We start from the raw sequence: 12445 nt of genomic DNA on the forward strand, positions 1-12445 counted from the left end.
TTTAAGAGGCATGGAATCCGGGACTTCTGAGAGATCCCTTCTCCTTCCACCCAGTCACCGGCGTTGATGAATTCCTCTTGGTGTTTCTCACTTGATAACACTGTTATTATTTCATAGAAGACAGAGACTTGGAAAGATGCCCCTGAACTGAATGAAAAATCAGACTCAAGATTCAAGCCCAGACTAGCCTCCTCCGAAGTTTGCCTCTCTTAATGAGATCTTGCGCTGAACTCCCCGGGAGTCTCTGACTCACAGTGGGAAAATGTAGCCTGCTCTTCCACAGATCCCAGTCTTCCACAGTCTGCAGTATAAATACAACTTCTCTTTTGATTTTTTGAAAATACAAGCATTGTCATAGAAACACATTGTAAAAACATTAAAACATGAAGTGAGTTATAAACATTCAAGTATTTTTGCAGGTTTGGGTGAAAACAGCAGCAATTGTTTTAAAAAGCTTATAACTCTACCTTTTATAACAATCAATGCACAGGTTATTTATATTAAAGGAGAAAAGTCCAGAAGAGCTGGCTAATGCCCCCCCAAACTCCATTTGGTCCAATTCTATCAGCAGATACTGACTTAGACATTTCTACAAACTCCTCAGAAAGATATTTCCCCTGGAGAAACTATAGGAAGCATCGTATGGAATGGTGTTGAAAAATCAGTGCCCTTCCTGTTAGATGTCTGAGGCACTGTAATGCCTTCTAGAGTTGTTCATTTAGAAACTTTGACAGTTAGTGAAGGAAGAACTGTTTAATAACTATGGAAGATGGAATGTAAAGATATCTTTCAGAGAGTCTCCCACTTAAGCGAATTCATCCCCAGAAAAGACTAAGAGTTGGCGCTTCTCAGTTATGCCCATGCTTCTTTTTCTGTGTTTAATACCTGAGGATTACTCACAGCCCATTGAAAAATAAGTAAACAAAAGCAAAGTGCTTTGGATGATGTTCCAGAGAATCAGAAGCCTGATCCAGGATCCTGTCAACCTTCCTTGGTGAATGATGCCTTGGTCCAGTTTCTCTGTTGGCTGCCATCTGGCTGGCCAGCTGTAGGGCCTTACCCCTCCCTGCTGAGGAAGACCAGACTGTTCACAGAGCATCTGTGGGGAGTGCACAGGACTGGACCTCCTGGTAAACCATCTGCTTCCTCGCAGAGCGGAGTCTGAGGGAGAGAATCACGGTGGTGATCAGGAGGAGGAGTCCAGTGATGAAAAGGATGACCAAGGCTGCCTTGGCTCCTCTCGGACCCAGACTCTTGCCAAAGAAATAGAGGTTCTCCTTGCTGGGTTGTTCTGTGAAAAGAAAAATAAAAAGTGAGGTGTCAGACCCTTGCCTTTTTTGGAGAGTGAAATGTTGACCCATTCCCATGCAGGATGAGGGTATCCTTACCATCAGAAGGCACTGTGGCCGGGTAGGACGGCCCTCTGGAAGGAGACAGACTGGAGTAGGGAGTCCTGTTGTCTGCATAAAGAAGACAAATTGATTGTTTTATAAACGACAAAAGGAGGTTCATTCCATTATATGAGTCATTTCATTTTGCCAGCGAGGACTTCATCTACCAGTGTCTGCCGGTCTTTCTTGGATTCTGACTTTGCTACTTCATGTCAATGCACAGTCTTTCCTACCCCATCCGCCTTTCCTGCTTCTGCTCACCCATTAAAATCCATCTGGAACGTCTTGTCTTCTGTCAAATGCTGGCTATTTCCAAATGGTTAACTGTTCCCTACGGCTGCTACTAAACCCTGTACTCTGCTATGACACCCGTCAGACTCTATTATACTTATGTACTTACATATCTGGCCCTTTTACTTGACTGAGTTCCTTGAGGGCCATATCTGAGATTTTTGTCATGCCTCCTGTTGTCTACAGGAAGCTTGGCATCCCTGACAGACAACAGTACCTATGTCCCGGAGGACCGTGTAGGTGGTCTCCATGCCAGCATGGATGTGGTCAGACACGTGACAGTGCAGCAACCAGGTCCCTGGGTGATCTGCAAACAGTTCGATGGTTTGGAATGTCATGGGAAAGAGATCATACACATCTTCTCGGTATGATTTATCCATCTGCAAAAATAAAACACACACACGACTTGTGGCTTTCTTTGTCCAGCATAGCAAGAAGAAAAAGAAGGAAAAAAAAACAGTAAGCAGAAAGAAGGAAATAATAAAGAACAGAAATCAATAAAATCAAGAATAGAAACACAATAGAAATAAATCAAAGAAACCTAAAGCTGATCCCTTGAACATATTGATAAAACTGATAAACCTTGTAGTAGCCAGCTTCCATAGTGGCCCAGTGGTGCTTGCCTCCTGGTACTCATAACCTTTGTAGTTCCCTCCTACAAGTATAAGGCTTGGTCTGTGTGACCAGCAGCATATGGGAAAGTAATGACATTCCATTTCTAGGGTGTTAAAGACCATGGCATCTGTCCTAGATGCTCTCTTTCTCTCTTTTCTTGGATCCCTCCCTCTGCAGGAAGCCAGTTCCCAGCCCTTACCCAGGTGGAGAGGAACTGAAACCTCCAATTAGCAGCCATGGGCAAGAGCTTGGAAGTGAATCCTCCAGCTCCAGTAATACCTTTGATGACTGCGGCCCCAGGTGACATCTTGATTGTTGCTTCATGAGAGATACCGAATCAGAATTTAACCTTGCTAAACTGCTCCCAGATCCCTGACTCAGAGGAAATGTGAGATAGTAAGTGTTTGTGGTTTTAGACCACTATGTATTGGAGTAATTTGTTATGTAGCAATAGATAATTAATACAAATCTCTAGACAGACTAAAGAAAGATAGAAAGAGACACACATTGCAAATACCAGGAATAAAAGATAGGACATCACTAGGATCTTGCAGACATTAAAAAGGATAAGAAAGGAATATTGGACAAATGGATTCCTTAAAAGATACAAACTGCTAAAGATCACTTCCTGAATAACACTGTATCTATTAAAGAAACTGTGATTGTATTAAAACCTTCTAACATACTAAACTGCAGGCCCCAATGGCTTTGTTGGCAAATCCTACCAAATATTTAAAGAAGAAATAATACCAGTTTACCAATTCTAAATAGACTCTTCCAGAATATACAAGAGAACACATCCAACTCATTTTATAAGGCCAAAATTACCCTGACCAAACAAATATTTTATAAGAAAAGAAAGCTACAATCAACATTCCTATGAACAAAATACTAGCAAATCAAATCCAGCAAAACACAAAAAGGATAATGTATCATAAGCAAGTAAAGTTTATACTGGAAATGAAAAGGCAGCTTAAAACTCCAAAATCAATAAATGTAATTTAGCAATGGACTAAAGAAAATCATCAATAGACACAAGAATAAAAATCATAGGATCATCTCAATAGATGGGGGAAACACTTCATAAAATTTAACATCTGTTCAAGATCAAAACTATCAGCAAACTAAGAACAGAAGGAAACTTTCTCAACCTGGTAATGGGACCTGCAACTAGCTTTTTATTCAACCATGAATGACTAAATGCTTTCCCCTTGAAATTAAGAATAAGATGACGATTTCCATTTGTGCCACCATACCAGAGGTCTTAGCCAATGCATAAGACAGGAAAGAAAAAGCATACAGATTGAAAATAAAGAAATAAGACCATCTCTATTCACAAACAACATAATTGTCTATGTAGAAAATCCCCCTAAAATCTACAGAAAAGCTATTGGAATTAAAATGAGTTTATCATTTAAAATGATACAAAGTTAATATGCAAAAATCTATTACATGTCTACATATTGATACTAAACAACTAGAAACTGAAATGGGAACATTACCTTTTACATTAAAGACCATAATATACTTAGGTATAAATTGATATATATAAGATCTGTATGCTGAAAACTAAACTAAACTGCACTGATGAAAGAAAATCAAAGAAGACTAAACAAATAGACAGATATACCATGTTCATGGGTTGGAAGCTTCAGTATTGTTAAGGTATCAGGATTCTCCTTGAGCCATTGTATGAATTCAATGCAATTTCAAGCAAAAGCCCAGCAGGAGTCTTTAATCAAAATTAACAAACTATTTCTGAAATTTATATGAGAAGGCAAAGATCTATAATAGCTAAAATAATCACCACCTGATTTCAAGACTTATAATACCTAAAGTAATCAAGATATCATGGCATTCAAGAAGGGACAGACAGGGCCAGTGGCTCATGCCTGTAATCCCAGCACTTTGGGAGGATGAGGCAGGAGGATCACTTGAATTCAGGAATTCAAGACTAGCCTGAGCAACATAGTATTCCATCTCTATGAAAAAACAAACAAACAAACAAAACCATTACCCAGGCGTTGTGGTGCATACCTGTGGTCTTAGCTACTTGGGAGGCTAAGGTGGGAGAATCACTCGAGCCTAGAAGTTTGCAGTTGCAGTGAGTTATGATGATACTCCAGACATAGAGATCAACGTAACAGAATAGAGAGCCCAGACATAGACCCATAAATATGTGTTCCTCTATTTTTGACAAAAGTACAATGGAAATTCAATAAGAGAACCAGTAATTTTTTCAATGAGTAGTAATGGAACATTTAGAAATCCATATGCCAAAAAGAAAAAAAAATGAACCTCAAACCATAGAAAATTAACTTAAGGCTCAGCACCTATAGCTTAGCAGCTAGGGCACCAGTCACATGCACCTACAGCTCAGCAGCTAGGGCACCAGCCATGTACACTGAAGCTGGCAGATTCAAATCCAGCCCAGGCCCACCAAAACAACAACAATTGCAACCAAAATATTGCTGGGTGTTGTGGCGGGCACCTGTAGTCCCAGCTACTTGGGAGGCTAAGGTAAGGGAATCACTTAAGCCCAAAAGTTTGAGGTTGCTGTGAGCTGTAATACCACAGCACTCTACTGAGGATGACATAGTGAGACTCTGTCTCAAAAAGAAAAAAAAGAAAAGAAAAGGAAAGGAAAAGAAAATTAACTTAAAATGGATCAGAACCCTAATTATAAAACCTAAAAGTATAAAACTTCTAAAAGAAAACGAAGAAATTTTTTGTGACCTTGTGTTAGGCAAAAATTTCTTATATATGATACCAAAAGCAAGATTCATAAAGGATAAAAAATTGGGCTTCACCAAAAATTAAGAGCTTCTGCTATTTGAAAGATAATGTTAAGACAATGAAAAGGTAAGTCGGGAACTGGGAGCAAATGTTTTCAAATCACATGGCTAATAAAGGATTTGTATTCAGAATATACAAAGCCCTCAAACTCTCTAGTAAAAACCAAACAATCCAATTTTTAAAAGTGGGCATAAAACTTGGATGCTTCACCAAAGATTTACAGATGGCAGTAAACAAATGTGTGGAAAGATGCTCAGTATCACTGCCCGTCAGGAAAATTATTTATAAAACAGTGAGATGCCACTTCACACTTCATACAATGTCTAAGAAAAAATACAATGAAATAAAACTAAAAATACCAAATATGTATGTGGAATATATGGAGTTCTCATATATTTCTGTTGGGAATGCAGAATGGTATGGTATTGTCTCTTAGAAAACAATTTGGGGTGGCACCTGCGGCTCAAGGAGTAGGGCGCTGGCCCCATATACCGGAGGTGGCAGGTTCAAGCCCGGCCCCAGCCAAAAACTGAAAAAAAAAAAAAAAAAAGAAAACAATTTGGCAGTTTCTTACAAAATCAAACATACATTTACCATACCATTTGGCAATCCTACTCCTAGTTATTTTCTTATGGGAAATGAAAGCCTATGTTCACACAAAAACATGTACACAAATGCTTTGTCTGTAATAACCAACCCTGAAAACAACCCAAATGTCCCTCAACAAGAGAATGATGAACAAACTGTGTCACATCCATACAGTGGAATTCTGCTCAGCAACCACCTGGAATGAACCACCAATACTGATGGGTGCAACTCAAATGCCCGTGCTAAGCGGAACAAGCCAGATTCAAGATTCTGCAAAGTATGTTTCCACATGACATTCAGAAAAGGCAAAGCTACTGAGACAGAAAATAGGTCAGCAGTTGCCAGGTGTTAAGCATGGGCAAACCATTGACACTGGAGAGTGCAAGGGGGAAATTTAGGGGATGACGGCAGGGTTCTGTAGTTTGGGTGGTGATTACACCACTGTACGTGCTTATCAGAATAGAACTGCACACTAAATAGGGTGATTTTATGCAGTGTAAATTATATCTTAATTTTTAAAATTTACACAAATAGAAATTTTTTATAATTTGTGTATCTTACTAAATTGTATAAACTTTTAATATACATTTTGAATGTGTGTCAAAAAAGCCAAATTCTGAAAAGCAGCATAGCCATTTAAAATGTGAAAACACTAATCATCGTAGGCTAATAATGTCCTAAACAATGTTAAAATATACAGAGGGGAAAGGCTATTAGATCTTTTATTAGCATTACTGTTTATTCCTGTTTAACAAGGAAAGGATCGATTCTAGTTTTCCCCACAGATTAGATGTGATTATTCTTTTTTATTCTACTTCCTTGTAGATGACACTGAAACTTGAGATGACTATTTGGACCTTATCCCTGGAGATTCTGATTCAGCAGGTCTAGGGTGAGGCCTGGCAATCTATTTTTTTTACACAGTTCGCAGGTGATTCTGTTGCACAGCCAGCACCACCCAGATGGTATATGAAGCTAGAGAACAGAAGGTCACACATGGTCCAGCCCAGCTCTCCAGGGCAAAAGTCAAGATAAAGTTTGCAGGCTCAAGCCAGAGTTCAAAGTATCTCCTGTACTGGGTAGGACTATTCTGTTAGCTAATTACATAGGAAAAAAAAAAGTGGGTGGGGAAAGGACAGAAAGGGACAGAAGAAAATGGGAAGATGGAAGGATTAGGCAAAGGAACACATACTATGTGCACTTTTACATACGATATTAACATCATCCAGTGCGATCAGAATTATGGCCGTAAGACTGTTGAAAAAAACTCAGGCGGGGCCTGGCGAATTTTCTACGAGCATGATTAATGTACACATACATATTAAGAAATAGCTGCCGGGCAAATGGAATAATCACATTATTCTGTTCCATTCTCTACTATGAAACACCACCCCTCATAAGCATTATTGCCAAATAACTCTCTTACTCTTCAGTGGAAATACTTTGAATCTGGTAGTTCAAAATTCTTCCCCAAAGCATTCTGCATACACTTACTTTGAAAAGAAAGCTCTCAGCATGGTAATGGATGGTATGGATGTCCACTTCGCTTCCTATCCCTAACAAATACCAGTTGGTCATGGTATTTTCATTCATTATGAGGCCTTGGAGATTCCCAAAAATCTTTCCATTAATAGCTGAGAAGGTGAAAAGAAAATAGCCTCTGGTTAGTGAGAAGATACTTAATCTGGTTTTTACAATGGCTTAAAAAGGTCTCTAGGTCACTGATATTTTCATTTATTTGGTAAACATGTAACAATCTCACTCACACTTACCAATGTCCCCACCATTCTAGACTCAAAATTCAGATTATTCAGAAATCCCTATACAATGAGAGCCAGGAAGGAAGAAATAGCAGTTTATTTTCTAAAGCTATATCTCAGTGGAAATGTTTGCTTTATTTATTCAGCATATTATCTTTACAAGGGAGGCTACAGGCTCACGGTAGCATCTCATAGCTGAGTGAGTGGTCCAAGGCACAAACAAACAAGTTTATACAAATCAAAATTGATGAAGTAGAAGATATGTTCTTAATATTTGACTGTCTTAGAACTAGTTTAATCCTGAACTAGTTCAGCCTAATCAACCAGTTATAGCAGAATCTCCAAAAAAAGGAGAGCTCCCCGGAGGCTGAGCTGCATGATCCAATGACCAAGGCAGACTGAGTTTACATGAGAGCGACTCTCAGGCCTCTGCTCCCTGCTGACTTTTCACGCTGTGCATCCCAGCACAGGCGAATCAGCTGCACTCACTAAAAACAGAGACCACACTAGAAGACTTTTGGTAGAGGGAAGCAGAGTTGGTAGGGGAGACAGTAAGTGAATCAGGAATCCGGCTACTGTAATCTGTATTAACAGCCAGTTTTATGACTGTGGGCAAAGCCCACCCTTTTGTGTACTTTTGGTCGAAAGTACATCTTGAGAGAGTATGGATGTGTGCACCTGAATACATTACTCCTGCTGAAACAAACAAACCCACCTTAAATTACACGGAATTAAATATTACATAGACGCATTAAAACAGAAATTTGGTGATGGCGTTTCATTGCCTAGAGCAGCGGTTCTCAACCTGTGGGTTGTGACCCCTTTTTAACAACGAAAATACATTGCAGCATTAGAAGTTTGAGAAACACTGGCCTAGACAATATAAACCAGGCCCTAAAATTTGAAGTTATTATGTATTACAGAAATACAGCAATAAGTGATGACTTCTGTTTGAAGAATTACATCACAGTCTCACAGTTTAGAGATCCCAGCATTCAGAGGTATGATGTGACCCTGAAAGTTGGTTCAAAGCCTCAATGACATTGCAGCCAGACAACAAATAGCTAAATTGGTTCTCTCTGAAGGAAAGCTTCACTCCAGGTGTCCCGGGGAGGGGGCAGGGCTCAGAGGAGGTGGCCTTCTACAGTTATAGGAATTTTTCCAAGCTTACTTCAACAATGGTCTTCTCTTTAAACCCCTGATTTACCGTGCATTCTGTTGCTCTCCTCAAAATCATCAGAGGGCTTAAAACTTTGTGGATCCTTATTGAGATACTTCTTAATGTTGTCATCCAGATACCAGGATTCATTCTCGTTAAATACCAAAAACAAGAGAGCAAATTCATAATCAACATCACTTCTTCTGCCCCTTTCATTCAATATTCCTTCTCGACATACAATCAGAGGACCCATCAAACCGCTGTATGTATCCTAAAAGAAAAATAAACTGAATTAAACAATTTGGCGATATTCCATTCCACCTGCCACCATTCTAGTGTAGGATCTTAATACTTTAGCCTAGAAAGTGGCTTCTCTCTGGCTCTGATTCACCCCACCTGTAGCCTATCTCCCAGATCACCACCAGATTAATCTCCACTCCCATATCTAGAAGTCTTAAGGGGTTTTCCATGGCATACAGAATAAAGTAAAATTCTTGGCCAGTCTGTGAACCCTTCCTTTTGCTCTCCCATTGAACTTCTCTTAGTTCCCCCCTGCTTTCCTTTTGGACCCTATACGACAGCCAAACGGGACTTTAACATGTCTCAAACATGCCCCTACTTCCCTATCTTCAGCTTTGCTCATAATGCTGTTTCTTCCTTGACTTTCTAAAGCTTCCTATAGTGCTTTGGTCAGCCCACCACTCCTATAGAGTTCACCAGATTCAGAGACATATGATAGCTGTAAGTGTGGACGTGTGTTATTATATTTTTCCCTACAAAGTTTTAGGTTTCTTCATGACAGCAGTACAACAAAAGTTGTAGAGTCATTTGCATATCCTCAGTGCTCAATAAATACTTATTGAGCTGCATAAAAAATGAACAAACAAACACAGGTTTACCGTAGTTCCAATATGTACGTTTATTTTTTGGAGAGCCTGGTATGTCTATCTCCTGTACTCCAATACTGCCCTCTACAACCCAAGGACATGAACACAAGCCTTCTAAGCTCTAAGAGGAAGGGTAAGATAATTCCTCCTGTTTTTCTATAATGAGTAATGGTTACATTTTATAGAAAATACGACTTTAGTTTGGACTTTGGCCTATGACACATAATTAATGATTACAGTTGTTTTATATACCTATACCTGACTCAAATTCAATATTGAATCTTGGCCATTTATTTCTAACTTGGACTATTTATCACTCAAATAGTTTTGTAGTTTCAGTTACTATGTCTGGCGTATGTTATCTTTTCCTAAGTGATACCTAGTAGCCCTAGTAATGCTGTTAGAATGAATAGATTCATACATCCCAAACTATGAATAAGTTACTATGTAAGTACTTTTATTCTCTTGTTACCTACAGACATAATCTCGTTTGCTTTAATATACCTCAAAAGCTCTTAATTTGGTAATTAAAACATTGGGATTTGGTTTGTTTTATCCTCTATAGTTGAAATCAAGGGTCAGCAAAAAAAAAAAAAAAATTTTAATGAAGCACCAGACGACAAATGTTTTTGACTTTATGGGCCATACCATCTTGGTTACAACCATAGCCAATGTACATGAATGAGTGTGGCTGGATTTGGCCAGCAAGGCATCATATGAGGTCCCTGCTCTAAATCATTCTACCCCTACAACTCACGGGCCTGAGTTGTGATGACCTGAATAGTCAGCTGACAGCCATATTATTTAAGTCTTTATATTGCTCTTTCCCCCTCACCTTCACAAAGTTAACTTTGGAATAGTAAACCCAGGGAATACAGCTGGGATCAGAGGGCCCTGGACCGGACCTTTTAGGGATATTCCATCTGTAAGTTTTTATTTCTCCTGTAAATAAATAAAACAAAATAGAAAGAATTTATTAATATTAGAGTTATCTATGCTCCAGATGATGTACCTGAGGAAATAAAAGCAAGTCTTTATATATTTTTGTTAATGTTTATTTCTGGAGAGAATTACCCATTCATTAGAAATATCCTTATTAAACTCACACCCTGATTTCTATAGTTTCAAAATGAAATGGCAGATTCATCATTTCAGACTCCAGCCTTCCTCTGGTTTGCCTTTTTCCATGGTCAGCTGGAGAGTATTCAAGAAATGGAGACTTAATCTTTGCCTCACTTTCTTCAAATTTCATTCCAGGAGCTGACCTTAGCACATCTTAGTTATTGAAGGTCTCAGCCTTGTGCTCTTATAGAATCTCCAGGGAGCTTTGTAAGCTCTTGCTGCTCAAGCCTCACCCCAGACCAATGAAATCAGAATATCTGGGGTCTGGGACTTGAACATCAGTTTCTTTGAAAGTTGCTTAGGAGGGCAAGTGAGATCCAGTAAGAACCAGAGAGAATCAGAAAGACATAGTTTCACATCTCAACCCTGCACTTCTGATTTACCCAACATTTGGCAAGCTACTTCCCTTCACTGATCTTTAGTTTCCTTACCTGTAAGGTGGGTTAGTCATCAGAGTTTTCAAATTGTTGTGAGGATTAAATGAAATAATGAAATTAGATACATGGGGTACTGGCTCACATTGTAGTAGTCAACAAGCATTAATTTTTATGTCTACTGTGGTTGTTCCTCCTTATCTTTGGGGGATATAGTCCAAGACCCCCAGTGGATGCTTAGAACCACAGATAGTACTGAAACCTATATAGACTATGATACATATGTATATATACACACACACATACACATCCCTATAATAAAGTTCAACTTATAAGTCAGGCACAGCAAGAGATTAACAATAACTAATAATAGAATAGAATAATTGTATCAATAACAATATAGCATAATAAAAGTTATACAAATAGCCTTCTTTTTCTCGGGATATCTCAATATTTTCAAACCAAAGTTGATAGCAGTGACAGAAACCACAGAAAGCAAAACCACAGATAAGGAAGAACTACTGTAATAACAAAGATACGGGCTCCTATCATCAGGCACCGTGTCGCTGGCATCCCTTGTGGTTGACCCAGGGCCTGAATTGGCAAGACAGTCACACTGTAAAAGTCCCAAATAAAAACCACACTTTATCATCATCTCTTTTTGAACTATTTGTGTCTCACACCCCCCACAATATCAGAACGACAAACCTATGGCTGAATATGTGAGCCACGAAGCAAAACAGAAGCACAGGCTGCAGGCAACTTTGCTGCATTTCAGCTAATACGTCAGTGGGTAGCTACACAACTTCAGATCTAGTTTCCAAGGTCCTAGGCCTTGTTGATGACAAGATGAACAGCGATTATTTAGCTTCTAAATGCAAACTGGCCCCAGGCTGGTGTTATTAAAGTTGGAATAATCCATTGCTCTCCCTGCAGCAAGTACAGCAATGAACGTGAAGAAGATGCTCCCTAAATGTGTGTTGAATGATTTAATTCAAAGGCTGGAGAAATTTCCTAAGGTGCTGATCTGTGCTCCTTTTCTCACACACGCCTGGACTGCCTTTCTCCTGCACCTTGCTTGGGCTTCATGCATAAAGTTAATTTCTTGTTTCTCCTCCCCCAGTCTCTGGGCTCTCCCAAACTTTTCAGCCTTGTCAGGAACCCTTGGGAAGAATCTCTTCCTCTGAGTTCAGGAAGAAAATGCTTCTTGGCCACCATCTAGTCCATTCTCCTCCCCAGCCCCAGGACCCTCACTTCAGGAGCTCTCAGAAGGCCAGTCAGTGCAGAGGGGCCCTGTGCCTTGCCAGTCCTCACATTCAGGGCGCAGCAGCCCCAAGGCTCACCCAGCTGGCCCACAGCCCTGCCAGAGGGCCCCCCCATGCCTGAGTGTCACCCTTCTTCTTCCCTCTGGAATTGCTTTTCAGCCATCAAAAAGGAATAACTTTATTCAATGGCTTTTTTG

The 12445-nt window shown here is 39.6% G+C and overlaps 1 protein-coding gene across 1 annotated transcript in view; it reads right to left on the reverse strand.

Annotated features, from left to right (window-relative positions):
* Positions 1 to 1088: 1088 nt before the first annotated feature.
* Positions 1089 to 12445, reverse strand: part of HEPHL1 (hephaestin like 1) — a 71962-nt gene continuing 60605 nt past the window's right edge. The window contains exons 15-20 of the mRNA XM_003780820.2: positions 10323 to 10429; positions 8649 to 8871; positions 7176 to 7315; positions 1900 to 2062; positions 1389 to 1460; positions 1089 to 1291 (exon numbers count right to left, since the gene is read on the reverse strand). Coding sequence (XP_003780868.1) covers positions 1089 to 1291; positions 1389 to 1460; positions 1900 to 2062; positions 7176 to 7315; positions 8649 to 8871; positions 10323 to 10429 — 908 coding nt within the window. The remainder of the gene's footprint in view (positions 1292 to 1388; positions 1461 to 1899; positions 2063 to 7175; positions 7316 to 8648; positions 8872 to 10322; positions 10430 to 12445) is intronic.

Source organism: Otolemur garnettii, unplaced genomic scaffold (assembly GCF_000181295.1).
Source record: "Otolemur garnettii isolate 467f Iridium unplaced genomic scaffold, OtoGar3 scaffold00001, whole genome shotgun sequence".
Classification (NCBI taxonomy): Eukaryota; Metazoa; Chordata; class Mammalia; order Primates; family Galagidae; genus Otolemur; species Otolemur garnettii.